Consider the following 18,101-nt stretch of genomic DNA (forward strand, 5'->3'; position numbering starts at 1 on the left):
TATATATATATATATATATATATATATATATATATATATGTAACTAGGGTGGGCCTAGTTACTAGTCACTATTGTTGAGAACGCGATAGTGCAGGTGTTGGACTGATAAGCCAACTGATAACGATCATAAAGCCACGGCGTAGTTTGGAAGGATACGACAAGCGCTGTCAACTTTGACACGACTTGGCTGACGAAACAGTGCAGATGTTATATTAAATCGGACTGTACGACAGAAGCGGCGTAATTAACATTCTGATGCAACGATTAGAATCGATTACGATTACGATTATGATAGAACCGAATACGACTACGGATACGAAGGGGATATAAGGAAGGCGACGGCTGAGCTCTCAGTCTCTCTCTATCTCGATCAGTCAGTCTGTGTGGCAGTATCAAGTTGGTTATATTGTGTTAAGAAGGACGATAGACATGTGTATTCAGTTATATGAAGACTAGTGAGGACTGTTGGGAGTCAGTTGATTCAAACTATTATTGTGAAGCATTCCTTTTGATTCATTATATTATTGTGAAGCATTTCTTTGATTCATGTAATAAAAGGATCAATAGCGAACCTGCATCTTCGAGTATCTATACTGTGGTCGATGTTGTGTAGAATGAGTGGTTAGACTCGGTAACATTTGGCGTTGTCGAGCAGAACTCGTTAACATTTGGCACTACAGGCAAATAGTCTCGTTACATTTGGCGCTGCGGGCAGGATATGCAAATACACTAGGTCACATATATATATATATATATATAGGGCCTATATATATATATATATATATATATATATATATATATATATATATATATATATATCGTTTAGTTTGGTGCATTTAATTTTTTTAAATGCACAAAAAACCAACAAAATAGCTACAGTTTTCGCTACATTATTTCAAATAGAAGCGTTGATTGCTAAGGGTATTAACATTTTTACTTTCTCGTATATACGTAGTATAGAGAAAGTATTGTAATCGTGCAAAAAAAAAAATCGAGATTTTTACAAATCTCGACGTTTTACACCTCACTGATACGGAAAAACATAATTTTGCAATCTTGTCCGTATGTCTGTGTGTGTGTGTGTCTGTGTGTCTGTCCGTGTGTAAACACGATAACTTGAGTACCGTTACAGCTAGGTTGATGAAATTTCATATATAAGTATTTTATCAAAATCGTAGATCCGTATCAACTTTTGAGCGATTTCCGATAACCGGAAGTGGTACTTTTCCTACTTTGAATTTTTCAAAAGCCTATAACTTGAGTACTATTTCAGATAGATAAATGAAATTTCACATGTAAGTAAAAGATCTAATTCTCTACCTTCTGTTAAATTTTGAGTAATTTCCGTTGACTGGAAGTAGTAATTTACGCTACTTCCGATTTCTCAAAAAACTAATGTAAATTTTTAAAGTACTAATAATATTGCGCACTATTATACGCGTTTTTATTCGGCGTTTGCTTGGTGCGCAATGTTTTTTTTATGAGATTCTATTCTATTTTTAAAAGTTTAAGTATTTAAAATGGATTAAAAATCATAACTATATCCCCAGTTACCATCCCCTGTTGTTTTATATAAGAATATTCGAGAAAGTTTAGGGGAGATCACTACCGGTTTATTTTTCTTGTGTTGCTAAAGAAAATTGATATTTATTTCCTTTCTGTTTGTTGGGTGCGTTCAAAAGCATTTTGTCGGGGGTGTTTTTAAGCTTGCTTTACTGCATCTTAAACTAGCTGGGTTTAAGTGGTGTGGCCGACACATCGTTGTTCTAAAATATTACAGGACATCGTGGTTGGGTTGTAGCGCACCTGACTGCAAAGCCGAAAGTCTCGAGTTCCCTTTTCGAACCTGACGGTCTATAGGGCAAGTGAAGTAGAGTTCACTTGTTTCTGTAACCTCGGCATATGAAGTGATAGTGTGGTTAACCGCCTTACTTTCTCTAACGTGAGTTAGGTACCCATCAGAGTTGGGTGGACTCAGTGACGGTCTACTGACTTGAACCCGGATTTAAACTCGAGACTTACGGGTTAGCAGTCCAGCTCTCTACCGCTAGACCACTCCGTCCCTCAAGTTCGTAGGACGTCCCTGACTCCACTCATCTCTGATGTATACCTGACTCATCTTAAGGAAAATAAAGTTGGCCTGTTATAAAACTGACCACAGTAATTGTATACATGCCGATTTACTGAAATAGATGAATTTTACTTCATTTTGACAATGAAAAAAAAAATTAAATGAAACATTACTACCAATATTACATATTACATACACCACACTTTTTTTCCCCCCAGGAGTGTGCCTAGTAGCCAGCATATTGACCATCGTCCTGATGAGCCTAGATCGCTACTTCGCCATCCGGCACCCGATGAGGAACCGGCAGATCTTCACGGTCAGCCGGGTCCGGCGCCTAATCGTTATGACGTGGGTGACCGGAGCTGTGGTGGCCATGCCGGTAGCGCTCGTGAACCAGGTGAGGTTTGAACTAGCTGGGAAAAGGGGCTAAAAATTGTGAGTTAGACTCAGTCATAAAAATAACTATCCGACTGAGACATACAACCAGTACGACTGAAACAACTCAACTTCCGGTCATTGACCCCCCACCCTCCACCCCCCACGAGGCCCCCAACCCCAGAAAATAGACACGGATCCCCAAACTCCTCCCCCTAGTTGAGATCTCCCCTCCCCCATCCATACAACAGAAAATACGACTGAAACAACAAATTTCTGTCACTGACCCCGCCCCCCCCCCACCCTAGGTGATTCCTCCCCTCCCCAGACGGCACACTATAAGACTGAAACAACTCTAGTTACGGTCATTGACCCCCACTCTCCACCCAAAGTCACACCCCCCCCCCCCCCCAATAAGCCTGAAACAACCTAACATCCGGTCACTGATCCACGACCCGTTCCTCTAGGTGACCCCGCCCCCCTTCCCCAAGAGAACACACAATAGGACTGAAACTACCCAACTTCCGGTCACTGACCCCACCCTCCACCCTCTAGGTGACCCCCCCCCCCCCCCCAGAGAACAGACAATAAGCCTGAAAAAACCTTCCGGTCACTCACCCCCATTCTCCGACCCCAATGTGACCCCCACCCCCGTCCCCTAACCAGACAACCGACAATAAGACTGAAACAACCATCCGGTCACTAACCCCACCCTCCACCCCGTCCCCAGGTCATCTCCCACGAACACTTCAACAACAACGTCTACTGCACGGAGAGCTGGCCCAGCCCCGAGCTCCGGCAGGTCTACGACATCGCCATCGTCGTCTGCATCTACCTCGTGCCTGGGGGCGCTCTCGGCGTCCTCTACACCCTCATAGGGGTCCGCCTCTGGGCCCGCGATAGCAACCTACAGAGACAGGTACGTGGTTGGTAGGTTTAGAACTTAACGAACTGCCTAGCTACCCTTGTGTATCTAGAACTTGTGCCAACATGAATGCCTAGCTACCCTTGCGTATCTAGAACTTGTGCCTAGATGAATGCCTAGCTACCCTTGCGTGTCTAGAACTTGTGCCAAGATGAGTGCCTAGCTACCCTTGCGTATCTAGAACTTGTGCCAACATGAATGCCTAGCTACCCTTGTCGGCAGTTAAAGTTGTGAACACAATAAAAAGAAAGGATAAACGTTCCCTTTTTCGATCCTGACGGTCCATTGGGGCAAGTGAAGTAGAGTTCACCTATTTCTTAGACCTCGGTATATGAAGAGGCACTGTGCCCTGCCGCTTTTACAGATACTCATCATGGATGTGTGGACTTGATCCTTGTTTCGAACTCGAGACTTTTGGGTTAGCAGTTGTATGCTCTACCATTTGACCATCCCGTCCCATAAGATTGAATAGTGTAGTCAGTATATTGCCCAGCAAGTCTTTACTTTCTCAAGGAAATTCTACGCACTAGAGATCCAAGCTTGAGACTTTAGGGTTTATCAGTCTATCGCTCTACAACCCCCCCCCCCCACCCCAACTGTCCCATTCATGATTCTGTCACAGGCAGAAACCTTGGTAGGCTTTCTATAGAGATCCTGCACGATACCTAGCAGTACATTACTGTTGTGTTTGTGGTCAATAATCATGTACGAATACTGGACTAAACACCCCCCCCCCCCCCAAGTCTAGAATCATTAGCGTAAATTCAAAGACGCAGACGTATATTTATTCAGATATTCACATACGAGTGTGTGTGCGGGTGTGTGGGTGGGTGTGGGTGTGTGTGGGGCTGAATATAATTAATTCACGATGAGGGAGATGTTCCGGCTTCTGAACATGCAATTAAGACACACCAGGAAGCAAAAAATAAAAATAAAATAAAAAATTACGGTCTCAGTTTCACTTTTTTTTTGTTTCGACAAAATAACTAATTAACAAACCGCAATTTAATACTTTTAATCAATATTAATGTTGAAAGCATTTTCCACAAATCTCAAGTTCCACCTTAACCTGTCGTGAAAAGAACAATCTTCATTTTTCTTTTGTTCTTGACAAAGATTATGTTCTTACATTATTTTTTTTTGAAAATGACAAGTTGACAAGTTTACTGGCAGAAGTAATTAAAAGCAATGATAACTAATTAATACTAATTACCTAATTGCCTTTAAACAGATCAAGATCATCAACACATGTTCTAACGTTTAATTTATACCCACATCGTTTTGATTTATTTACTACATCAATGTTCTAAAGTCTAACCTCAATATGTCTTTTAGAAATATGAGATACATATAACCCGTGTTGTGACGTAACAGAAAAGGCTTGACCTGAGACCTATAACCTTTTATTTGGTCAGACTTGAGACCTATAACCTTCCCATATTCTGACCTATGAACTAAACACCCCGACATTGGTCCCTACATGTTTTCTCAATTGGGACCTACCTATGCTCCTTCCAATGTTATGAACTATGACCTAACCCTCTTCTGACCTATGAACTAAGACCTCGGTATTTTTTACTTCTGACCTACCTATTTTCTGATCCACAATTTAGAATAAACCAATATTCTATAGACCTACTACTTACGCACGGTATGACTTATGATCTACGCAGTGTTTCTTCCAGACTTTTTTTCTCCGGGATGGTGGAGGGGACGACGACACTGTAAAAATTATACATTTTCTATACACATTCCATTTCGGTTGTGGGGCGGTAGACTTTCTTCAGGGGGGGGGGCGACTCCCCTTCCCCCCTCCCCCGAAGAGATGCCTGAAAGAAACTCTGGACCTACGACCTGAGGCGTAGCGAGGGGGGGGGGGGCTGCGGACCGCACCGGGTGACTCCATTTAGGGGGGAGGGGTGACACCAAGGCAAAAATAACAAAATATATAGAGAAAAAATTGTGGGGGGGGTGCAAATCGAAAGTTTGAGGGGGGGGAGGCAAATCGAAAATTTGAAAGTTTGTCCCCGGGAAAGGTCGCTACGCTTCTGGGGGGGGGGGGGGGGGGTGACATTTTAAGTGCCGCACCGGGTGACACCCGACCTCGCTACGCCACTGCCTACGACCTCCACATATTCTGACCTATGACCTCTCTATGTTCTGACCCTGCCCCCCTCCCCCATTTTCTGACACAACTGTTACCTACTCATAATCCACCTCTATCTCCTCCCCCTCTCCCCTATTTTCTGACACAACTGTTACCTACTCATAACCCACCTCTATCTCCTCCCCCTCTCCCCTATTTTCTGACACAACTGTTACCTACTCATAACCCACCTGTATCTCCCCCCCCCCCTCCCATATTTTCTGTCACAACTGTTACCTACTCATATTCCACCTGTATCCCCCCACCTCCCTTATTTTCTGACACACCTGTTACCTACCCATAACCTACCTGTATCCCCCCTCCCTTATTTTATGACTGTATCCCCCCTCCCTTATTTTCTGACACACCTGTTACCTACTCATAACCCACCTGTATCCCCCCCCCCTCCCTCCCCCAGAACTCCATGAACAACCAAGACGACGTGTTGATCGCAAGACGGCGGCTGGCGCTGATGATGATCATCGTGTCGGTGTTGTTCGCCGCCAGCTGGCTGCCCTACCACATCCTGACCATCTGCCTGGACTTTGAGGTCACCGGCTCCCTGGACCTCATCTCCCTGTACCCTGTGGCTCTGCTGCTGGGTCATTCCAACAGCGCGCAGGTAGGTGTCGCCTGCGGGATGCTTGTGTGTGTGTGTATATGTGTGTGTGTGCGTGTGTATGTGTGTGTGTATGAGTGTGTGTGTATGTGTGTGTGCGTGTGTTTGTGCGTGTGTGTATGAGTATGTGTGTATGTGTGTGTGCGTGCATGTGCGTGTATGAGTGTGTGTTTGTGCGTGTGCGTGTGTGTATGTGTGTGTGTGTGCGTGCGTGTGAGTTTGTTTGTCACACCTGAACGGAGACCTATGCTGACATTTCCCCATCTTGAGTCAGGTATTGTTAGAACTGAATGGATTCAATGACATCATACGGGACTCGGATGCGTAATCCCAACCTCAAATATACTTGCAATTTAACTAACATATCTTAAGGGAGTTCAGGAAAATTATTTACATAAATAAATTTCGTCCATTACATTGTGAAAAAAGTTGATAAATATTGTCGTAACATTCTGTTGTATTTTTAAAAAAAAAAACGTTTTATATGATGTATATAGATTTATACAATTTCTAATTAAAGTAATTACTCTTATTAGTTGATGATTACTATTTTATTTACTACCCAGAATCCCATCTTGTACTGTTTTATGCACAAAGGCTTCAAGACGTTTCTGCTTCGGATGGTCAAATGTCAATGTCCAAAGCTGAGGTCAAGGAAACAGAGAAATGTAAGTCAGGGGGGGGGGGGGGAGGGGGCAGAGTGCATGGATGGTATTAGTGGGCTGTTTTAATTGTTTTGTTTAATTGGTAATGGATTGATTGACTAATGGATTGTTAGATATTTGAGCTATGTATGGCCAGCCTACGAATTTTTGGTCTAATGGATGATTGGGCTAATGGATGGTTGGACATTCGGGCTAATGTATAGATGGGCTAATTAGTCTTGTTGGGCTAATGAAGGATGGTTTTATTGATGAAATGTCAGGGCTAATGAATTTTCGGACATTTAGGCTAATACATTGTTGTGTTAATATGCTGCTTAACATTTGGTTAATAGACTGTTTGGCTTATGAATAGTTGGGCAAATAGATTATTTGGCTATTGTTGGGCTAATAGATTATATGGCTAGTGTATTGTTGGGCAAATCAATTGTTTAACCTGTAAGAAAAATTTATTGTAGGGCATTTGAGTAATGCATAGCTGGGCAAATTGATGATTGGATTAACGAATTGTTATGGCTAATTGATTTTCGTGCATTGGGCTTCTACATTTTTGGCTGTGTACTGTATTATTGGGCGTTTGAGCCAATGCGTCGCTGGGCTGACAATTTGTCTAACATTAGACTAATGGAGTGCTGGGCATCTACGCTTATGACGTGTTTCGCATTGCATGCGGTCGCACATTTTCAATGCGACGAGTAGGTACTGTAGTCCCAACATAAACTAAACACATGGCAAGCGTCCTTAACAACGCGCCATGTTGTCGTGAGTTGCTGCCATTGGTCAGTCAGATCAATATGTTATCCACTTGATATCCACATGGTATCCACATGGTATCCACATCCTGTTATCCACTTGATATCCACATGGTATCCACATCCTGTTACCCACTTGATATCCACATTGTATCCACATCCTATTATCCACTTGATATCCACATGGTATCCACATGGTATCCACATCCTGTTATCCACTTGATATCCACATGGTATCCACATCCTGTTACCCACTTGATATCCACATTGTATCCACATCCTATTATCCACTTGATATCCACTTGATATCCACATGGTATCCACATCCTGTTATTCACTTGATATACACATGGTATCCACATGGTATCCACATCCTGTTATCCACTAGATTTCCACATGGTATCCACATCCTGTTATCCACTTGATATCCAAATCGTATCCACATCCTGGTCAAAATCGTGAACTCGATCATCAAACAGTTTAATCATCTTAAAATTAGCATTTATTTATTCATCATATTTGTTATTGAGTTAGGATTTCATACGTCGTATAAATACCACGGCATTTCAATAATCAATTAAATTGAAATCGTAATAACATTTACGCACGTAAAGAAGTCTGGAATGGCCTACATATTGAAATTTTAACCAGAATTAAAAAAGAAAATTAAGTTAATTTTTTTTTAGCATTTCATGAAGCTACTTCTGACGTCAGCTAGAGTACAAAAACAAACCAGCCTCCCTCTCACAGTTTCTTTCATGCATCTCTTCGGGGAAGGGAGGGGAGGGGGGAGAAATGTATACCGTGTCTACCGCCCCCCCCCCCCCCCCCCCCCCCACTAAGCGAAATAGAATTCGTATAGAAAATATATACTTTTATCAGTGTCCTTCCACCCAGAAAATTTAGTCATTTAGTCAACCACCCCCCCCCCTCCGAAATTTTCATGTGCCTCACCGGGGGAAAAAAAGCCTGAAAGAAACACTGCTCCCTCCCACCTCCCTTCTGCAGAATTAAAAAAAAACATTCGGTATCTCTGAGTAACTAAGTGTGAACGATCTTTTAACAGCTTAACCTATTTCGTTTCTAGAAAAATCTTTAAGTAATTTGATTTAAAATAATGTGAAAATGGTTTTTATAAAACAAAAACCAGTTAGGAAGTAGTAGTATTACTATTTCGCATATTTGCTTTCAAATGAAAATTTTAATTCAATATGAAATGGAAATTTTTTGCTGTTATGAAATAGAATTATTTTTTTCCAATTTAAAATGGGATTTTTTTCTTTTATTTCATACGAAAGGGAATATTTTGATGATAAATTATATGTGGGGGCTCTACCATTAGTTATTATTTAAAAAAAAAATAGCCTGAAGATAATTTTAAAATATTTTATTTTCTGAAGCGTGATAAAACTGAGTGCGTTTAATTATTAATTTGACAGCCAGCATTTTCTAAAAATCAATTTGTTGAGTTATTTGCAGATTTATTAATTACAATTATTATAAAATTACATCTTCAAAACGTGTCAATTGTCAACGTCTCATTTTAAATTCTTATTTTTCTTCGCGTCTAAATCTACCTGTTTTGTTTTTTCCCTCACAGGTAAATCTTTCCATCAGCAGAAGTGAGAACAGCTCCACCAAGTCCCCGTGCTACAAGATGATTGGTCGAAAGGTGACGGAAGTAGAGGGCAACAAAGTCTCTGACGTCATCACGTGTAAAGGCGAATCGCGGGCGATGCTGGGGGCGGATGTGTGATTGGTTGGAAATGCGATCCGAAAGAAGCTGACGTCAGAATGTGGGGAATGACGTATTTATGCCAGGGAATGACGTAGTTATGCCCGGAAATGACGTGCGATAAGACGTCTGATGAGAGACAACTCGAAAGATCTTCAGACAAACCATGCGTTGGCTTAAACTCCAACTGTAGGACTTTCTTAAGAGTTGACTTCGAAAGCGTTGCATGGTCTATGTTCCGAGAAACGAAAAAAACAAACACATTAAGACAAAGTGCTACTAATTAAGAGTCAGCGTGGTCGGATGGCAGAACAAAAGTCAAATCCCCAGTTCAAAACCCATAGCAGATAAAGCTTGTTGGATGAAGACGCAGACCAATCTATCAAGACAAAACTCTAAAATTATTCAGGGCCGGAGCCCCTCGTGGGATAGGAATACTAAGGTTTCCTTTCGGCCGCTTCTGCGACAGCTGATTCCAAGATGTGTCGGTAACGTCGTGTTCCTTGGATCCATCAGCTGTGTAGGGAGAGAGAGAGGGCCTGATACTTGACAAACATCTGACGGGTTTTTACCATCTACCTAGATCCTGCTTGGATCTTCAAGATGCATCATCCAATCGTCTTTCGAGTCAAAGAAATCAATCCAATTTGAATTTCTTTTTTTTTAAAATCTAGAACATAAAAAGCTAGGATGTGATGGAAGTTCTATAAGTGACTGATCCTTCTTTGTTTATCTTATTTTATTTTTATTTTTTTTATCGTAACGAAAAATCGCGTTTTGAAACGAGGCTCTTCGTTCATTTCCGGAAATCAGCGATGTTGGATATACTCTTATATGTACAGTCCGACACACAGAACACTCAAATAATGATGGTTAAAAGTTGTTAATTATATCTATGAATGTAGACAAACTGTTGGCTGTGTTGAAAAGCAATTTTCGTAATGTGCAATTATAAACTTTGATTGGCGTGAGTGTTCCATTCTTTTGTTATCCGCTGACCAAAGTGTTGTTAAACCATGTACCAAAAAATCCTCATGCAACTTTTAAAATCTTTGTTTGAATTTTGTTGTTTGATGTATTTTTCAAATTTGCACTTGTCACTAATTTAGTACAGTTTTGTACTGGAAAATGTAATTTAAAACATAATTTCTACTACTTGGTTAGAAGTTTTACTGTATAATACAGGTTCTAATATTGTTAAAAGGCTTAAGGTATATACTATGTTTTGATAATTTTTTATAATGTTTTCTGTATGAAACACATTTTCTGCTAGATCGTTAGAAGGTTTACGGTATGTACTATTTTCTGCTAGGTTTTCATAAGGTTTACGGTAAGCCGCTTCTATTGGGTCAAGAATGTGCTTTAAGGTACAAACTCACGTTGTTATTGTGATTGGTTTATCAAAGTCGTTGAACAATTTACTGTATTTCCTCTGTCTATCTACACCCATGCCACATCTTCCCCCCCCCCCCCCACACCCATCCCAAAAATTTTTCCACTATCACCCACTATGAATCAACATATAATGATTTTCTTGAATACCAATCTAATCAAACGTTCTGTTTGTTGACATTCGGTAAAAGATCATCAGCCTGCTGAGGTCAGTAGAACAGCTCACCGGAAGTGACGTCAGGGGTGAGTTACTAAGACGACCCTGGGGAGAGGAAAGAGGAGGGGGAGGGGCATGCCTTAACACGTGTTCATAAAAACTCGCCATGCACTGCCAATGTTTTTTAACTCTTGTCATGTTACTATATATAACCCGTGTGTTACATTACGTGATTTTACTTGAGCGTGAGGTAGAATAATGAATGAAACAGTAAGGATGTAGCAGAAGAAATGGGGGTGGACGGGGTGGCATATTATACCCTGTGAATGAACCTGTGTGTGGGGGGGGGGGGGTAGGGGGAAGGGGAGGGATATAGAAAAGTTGTCGTAAAAGTTATGCATTTTTTAGGGGAGGACAATTAAAATTTTATTTATCGTAAGAAAAACAAGTTAATTAAAAAATTCTAGTGACATTTATGCGCAATTTCCTTATGTTATCTAAAAATAGCTCTGACGTATAATGCTGGGGTGCGTTCAAGCTAGAAGAACGATCGGTTTGTAGGTGTTTATGTAATTTAAAAATTTGTGACCGAACGAGAGGATATTTTTGAAAACTTTCTTCGGCAATATTGTTCTAAATTATGGCAGGAATCGATTGGTACATGTTTCAAGTCGCTAAATGGTCTGGTTGCCGAGATATAGGCCAAAAACTGCATTTTTTCGAGGTTTTTTGGCTTTTCCTGGAAATCCATGAAAGAAACCCGGAATTTTTATGGCCTATGTTCTTTCTCGTAACTTGCTTAACATAATTGTTTTTGGAACTAGTCATCGGTATTGCTTCGTTGAGGAGGAGATACGACTTAAAGCCCGGACACACATTCATACATCCATACATTCATCCATCCATTCCCAGAAATGACGAGTTAATAAACGCAATTCTCCAGAATGGAAATTGCGCTAAAAACAACATAACTCAGCCACTGTAGTCTACGAGGAGTCAGTGTTTATTTCAAACTTTTTTCTCCCCGGGGGGTGGTGGGGGGGGGGTTGACATTTTTTGGAGAGAAGTTTTGGTAGACCTGCAGACATTTGTCGTGGGGGGGGGGGAGGGGGGCAATAGATGCTTGCTGGAAGAACCTCTGCGTGGAGTATAATATGCCGTAGAATTGTGATAAACAGATAAACAAACACTGCATTATAGAAAAAGACTGAAATATAAAAAAGGCCGTGTACTTTAACAATTCGCTCAGGTTTAAAAACTAAACCAAACCAAAACAAAGTTTTTTTTTTGTTTTTAAAGCACAGATTTATCGATATTTCTATTGTGAACAAGTGAAATAAAAAGTAAAAAATAAAAACGTTTTATAAAAAAAAAAGAAACAAAAAAACAACATGTTTTTGATTTTAAAAAATTAAGCCTAAAAATAAATTTCCGTCTATGATTTCGAAACCGGAAATGATCATGGAATCTTGCAGTCAACAAGATGCATTGGCGATTGAATAATGAGGACGTGAGGGGAATGAAAGGAAATTCCATCAAGTTTTTGCTTTGAATTAATAAACGATAGTTACTAAAATCTGAGTTTGAGTGTTACCAATACACAATTTCGTTACAGCGAATGGAATTTTTTTTTTCTCTAGGCGTTACAATGTGTCTTTAGAAAAAGGGGTTAGTTTAGCAGTAATTTATTGTATTTAATTTGATAGTTATATTATTTTTGAAATTATGGTATACTACTTTTTAATCTATGAAATTTTTTTTTCAAGAATTCGGAATAACAGATGTTGTAGAGTTCAGTTGTGTGATTAGAGAATTTTATTGACTGATAGTATTCGTGAAGCCTCGCCCAAGTCATGAAATACCTGACTTGTAGGCCAAGCCATAATACGTGACTTGTATTTCAAGTCAGACATTAGTGACCTAGGCTATGCCATAAGATCTATAGATCATTCAAAAACAAGAATAGGTCCAAGTAATAATACTTAACTTCTATTTCAAGTCAAACATTGTATTAATCAAAGTAATTAAACGCGATTTTTATTTCAACTCATTCATAAGTGACCTAGGCTACGCCATAAGATCAATAAATCCTTAACTTCAAGAATAGAAAGATACAAACATATGGCGTGGAGAGACTAAGATAAACAAAATCACATCAACTATACAATTCTTGTTTTAGCGCACTCGTTCTATCTAAAGGACAATTTTTCATTATATAACGTATAAATGTGTGTGTGTTCGTGTGGATGTGTGTGTGTTTGTTAATATCTTGGCTTCATTGTGGGGTATGCATTTCAACACACACTTTAAAAATATCGCATATAAAATGTGATGATTCTTATATGTATACGATTTAATGTGATGTATGACATTTTCATATGTTCATTTTAACTGTGACCTTTCACTTATGCATATTTCTTATGCTAATAAAATGCCACCAATTTCAACCTAGTTTTATTTTGTTTATATACAGTGAATTGTGGATGACATTATATATTATCCCCGCACATATATCCTAATTAGATCATATGATGTATATTTAGGACTGGTTATATCTTACGTAATTAACCCATTATAGCATCACCGTGGCAGATGAAGTAGATTTCGTGTTTTTTTTTTAAAATGACGTTCAGCTCAGTAATGAAAGTGAGTACTATGTTATGATAATCAGTCGTCTATACATGACTGTGTTTAGGGGTGTATTGGAGTTGTGTAAATGCCCCCTAGCTAAAGCACTGGAATCGAACTCGAGGTTTAAAGCTTTACAATCCAGTGCCCTATGGGACGGCGTGGCCTAGCGGTAGAGCGCTAGACTGTTTAGTTTCGAGTTCGTATTCGGGTTCAAGTCAGTAGAATGTATCTAAAAATCCACTTAGATCTGACGGGTATCTGACTCACGTTAGAAAACAAAAAAGGCAGCTGGGAATAGTGCTGACCACACCATCCCTTCATATGCTCAGGTTTCTGAAACAGGTGAACTCTACTTCATCTGCCCCAAGTGTCTCGGGAACGAACGTGAAAAGATGATGAGGAATCAGTGATTACCACTCGACACCCATCCAACCTCTTTAAGGTGATGAAATTAAAAAAAAACGCGATGCTTACAGATACAGTAGTTGTAAGGGGTCAGATCTGTTTATTCATTTAGAATCCGAACTCGAGACAATCGGGTTAGCACCCGTAAGCTCTACCATTCGACCACGACGTCCCATGACTGCAATTGGTTTTAGAAGTAGATTTAAAAAAAAAAAAATTAAACTGAGACTATCTTTCACATACACTATTGCATTTAGCCTTCATCATTAACGTATGTCTTTGTATATCAGTATATCATTTAATAAAAAAATAAAATAAAATGTTACTGAACATGTTTTTGGGTTGATTCCATGTGATCATAGTGTCCATGGAAACAAAAACGCCCAACTAGAGTAACCTAGAATTTAAGATTAACGCGATGCAGAAAGGAATAAATATGCTCTAGCTTTATATAATAACCATTGTGTTTTAAACAGTTTAAGTAGTTGGCTAATTTTCTTATCCAAGAATAAAGCAAACTAAGGGAACTAACTCAATTAATTCGAACGGTGTGGTTTTTTAAATTGATTATCTAACTTGTGAATATTTCAAAATTCGACAATAATAATCAAATTTATTATTTGCAGTTTGAAGAAAAAGAAATAGTTTTTTTAAAACAATGGTCACAATTTATTTTTGACTAAATGCTAATTTATTTCCTTAGTACATAATGACCGGACAACAAAACTAATAATATTTATTCATTTATTTTAAGGGGAAGTAATAAGCCAATTTTGCTCAACAAAAATAAATCTTTGTTATTTCCCTTAGTACATTGTTTTACATACCCGTCTGTTTAAAGAATGACTGACTTTCAATACTAAAAATACACGTTGGTCCCTGATAACATATAGTAATGAAGAAAAACTCTAGTACTAACTAGTGTATTATTTCATTTATATATTTTTTGTCTTGGTATTGGTGGCAGAGGCGTAGCGACCTCTCCCGGTGCCCGGGACAAACTTTCGATTTGGCGCCCTCCCTCTCCCCATCCATATATTTTTTAAATTTAAAATTCAAAATAGCAACTGAAATAAGCTTCTTATGGCGCCCTTAGGGTCGGCGCCCGTGGACATAAGTACCCCCCGTCGCTACGCCGCTGGGTGGTGAGGGTTGAGGTAGGAGGGATAGGTTTTATCCATTAATTAAAACCCCTAAAACTTGGTCAGATTCTCAGATTGTTCAATTTTCGTACGACGCAATGTTGTATCAGAAGGAACTCTTTATTCTATCACACGTGTGGTGTCATTAAATCCGCTACCCCGCTACGTTAACAGAGTATAAATGTATTTAGGCGAGTACTCAGAAATTGTTAGGTAAGCTGTTATTAGGGAGACCGCATTTTAAATAAAAATATAACTAATCAGGTGAAATAATCAGGCGTGGACTAATAATAGATCACGTAAGCCGCATCTCGTATTTTGATGGTGTTTTAAACGAATTCTTACGAAACTGGAAAGTCATAAAATAATGATAAGAGTGTGCGTAAAAGTTGGTAAAATGGAAAAATAATAATGGGAACTTTTATGAAATTAGACGATACTAATTAAATATATTTGGATTGTGTAGTTTAGTGATAGCAGAAGTTAACCCCCATCGGCAAGTTTTGGTGTTCTGGATCTGTGTTGATGTTTATGTTCCCTCTAAGATGCGCGGTTGCGCGGCCGCGCAGTAGTTTTTAACTGCCGCGCAGTCATTTCTTAAAATACAAATATCCTTGTATAAGACTTTAAGAAGACTGCGCACACAAAACAATTTACACGCTAGCTTTTTCCCCCTTAGAGGGATTGTTGGTGTCTGGTCTAATCGTGAATACCTCAGCTAATACACGGTGGGTTGATTAGTTTTGTGGAAATGTAAAGAAGAATGCCATTGGTCATACTAACTAAATCCTCCTCTGTCAAAGCTTATTTTCGGTAGCTTTTTTCTTCTTCGTTCTTAATTGTAATGTTGGAAGGGATTCCCTCCAACACAATTAAGTTTTACATGTCAACTTGTTAAGCTTCATATAGGCCGTGGACTTCGATTTCAGCCTGCTTTTCTTTTTGGATTTGCTTCCATAGCCTTTGTCCAAACAAGAACAAACTACAAGGCAGGGTTGGTTTGATTTTGGAGTTGTCTCTCCTAGAAGAGTGGCTGTCCCAGCTAACGAGCCTCATCTGCCCGGGGGATTCGAACTCGAGACTTTTCGGTTTAGCTTTACCGACTCGACCAGGCCGACCCTGTTCTCAGTACCAAACATGTTGAAAGTGTGGATGGACAAGAGCTGAAAAAAAGAAACTCAGCAGGCAGGGTGTGGCATTTACCATATCTTGACACTTCCAACTTAGCTGAGGTACCCATTAGAGCTGGATGGACTCATTGACGAGATAGCCAAACTAGCTATTGGAGAAGAGAGGCGTCGAACCCCAACCGTATAACTAACGATATGGCTCTCTGTCGCTTTAACTGTTTAAGATCTTACTACACTAAATCAACAAAACAATTTAAAGTGCAGCACAACTCCATACAATGATTCTCAAACCTCAATACAATGATTCTCAAACCTCAATACAATGATTCTCAAATCTCAATACAATGATTCTCAAACCTCAGTACAATGATTCTCAAACCTCAGTACAATGATTCTCAAACCTCAGTACAATGATTCTCAAACCTCAATACAATGATTCTCAAACCTCAATACAATGATTCTCAAATCTCAATACAATGATTCTCAAATCTCAATACAATGATTCTCAAACCTCAATACAATTATTCTCAAACCTCAATACAATGATTCTCAAACCTCAATACAATGATTCTCAAACCTCAATACAATGAATCTCAAACCAGATACAAATTCCTCACCTCAACATTACCCTACGTGCCATTTATTTTTTTGTGTAAATACATCAATTACTATCACATGACGCCCCTATGCTCCATTCAATCAGTTTTCTCCAATCTAGTTGTTCCAATCAGTTTTCTCCAATCTAGTTGTTCCAATCAGTTTTCTCCAATCTAGTTGTTCCAATCAGTTTTCTCCAATCTAGTTGTTCCAATCAGTTTTCTACAATCTAGTTGTTCCAATCAGTTTTCTCCAATCTAGTTGTTCCAATCAGTTTTCTACAATCTAGTTGTTCCAATCAGTTTTCTCCAATCTAGTTGTTCCAATCAATTTTCTACAATCTAGTTGTTCCAATCTTTTTTCCTCCAATCATTCACTGCCCCTCAGCTCATTTAAAAAAAAAAAAAAAAGAAAAAAAAAACAACTCTATTAACTGTCTATCACTGCTTTGTCTCCCCTTTATAGAAATGCAAATAGCCCGATCATGTTTCTCAAACTCTCATTACCCACAATGCAAAGGTTCTATTTCCGGTCGGACAGCCACCCTATGGGTCTAATGACTTAGTGTGTTTTATATGGTGCTTTTTATATGTGTTTTTATATGTGCTTTTATATGTGCTTTTTGTATGTGCTTTTTGTATGTGCTATTTATAAGTGCTTTTTACATGTGCTTTTTTTTAAGTAAGTGTCCATTGTTTTATACCTCTTTGACAAAATAATACCGTAACGAGTATATTTTTTTCCTCAGTTCACTGTCGCTGATGCTATGTATTTGTCCTGCTTTGTGCATAGGTCTCAAGATAGAATTATAACCTACACTTTGAGTAGAGATATCAGCACACAAAAACTACCTCTTATACTTTCCTTATTCTGCACTTTTATTGCTCTTATTATACTGCCTTTATAGTTTTCTTATACTGCCTTAATACTGTGCTTATACTGTGCTTATACAGCCCTTATACTGTGCTTATACTACCCTTAAACCGCCTATAATGCCCTTTTATTGCCCTTATAATACCCTTATACTACGACAATAATAGTAGCAATATTGACAACGATTATTATCTTAACCCAACACCTGTACATAGTATAGCCAGAGTAAAGACAGTAGTTTTAACTAGAAGGAATCATAGGCCTCCAACCCACACTGAATAGCCTTGCATTACGTGCATGAGGTCGGAAGTGTAACCACTTCAATCGGCTAATAGAGGATGATAAAAGTATCTTTATCTTGCTATTTTACTCATATCTGTAGCCCCGTGTAATAATGTATATAAAGTTCCCCTTTCAAACCTGACGGCCTATGGGGCAAGTAGAGTTCACTTGTTTCTGTGACCTCAGCATATGAAGAGATTGTGTGGT

The 18,101-nt window shown here is 39.2% G+C and overlaps 1 protein-coding gene across 1 annotated transcript in view; it reads left to right on the forward strand.

Annotated features, from left to right (window-relative positions):
* The window catches only part of LOC131952045 (gastrin/cholecystokinin type B receptor-like), a 76,795-nt gene extending 67,489 nt beyond the window's left edge, over positions 1-9,306 (forward strand). The window contains exons 3-7 of the mRNA XM_059314514.1: positions 2,290-2,468; positions 3,177-3,365; positions 5,936-6,139; positions 6,703-6,804; positions 9,151-9,306. Of these exons, the coding sequence (XP_059170497.1) occupies positions 2,290-2,468; positions 3,177-3,365; positions 5,936-6,139; positions 6,703-6,804; positions 9,151-9,306 (830 nt within the window). The remainder of the gene's footprint in view (positions 1-2,289; positions 2,469-3,176; positions 3,366-5,935; positions 6,140-6,702; positions 6,805-9,150) is intronic.
* The last annotated feature ends 8,795 nt before the right edge of the window (positions 9,307-18,101 follow it).

Source organism: Physella acuta, unplaced genomic scaffold, assembly GCF_028476545.2.
Source record: "Physella acuta isolate Inbredline_101_S28 unplaced genomic scaffold, ASM2847654v3 ptg000847l, whole genome shotgun sequence".
Classification (NCBI taxonomy): domain Eukaryota; kingdom Metazoa; phylum Mollusca; class Gastropoda; family Physidae; genus Physella; species Physella acuta.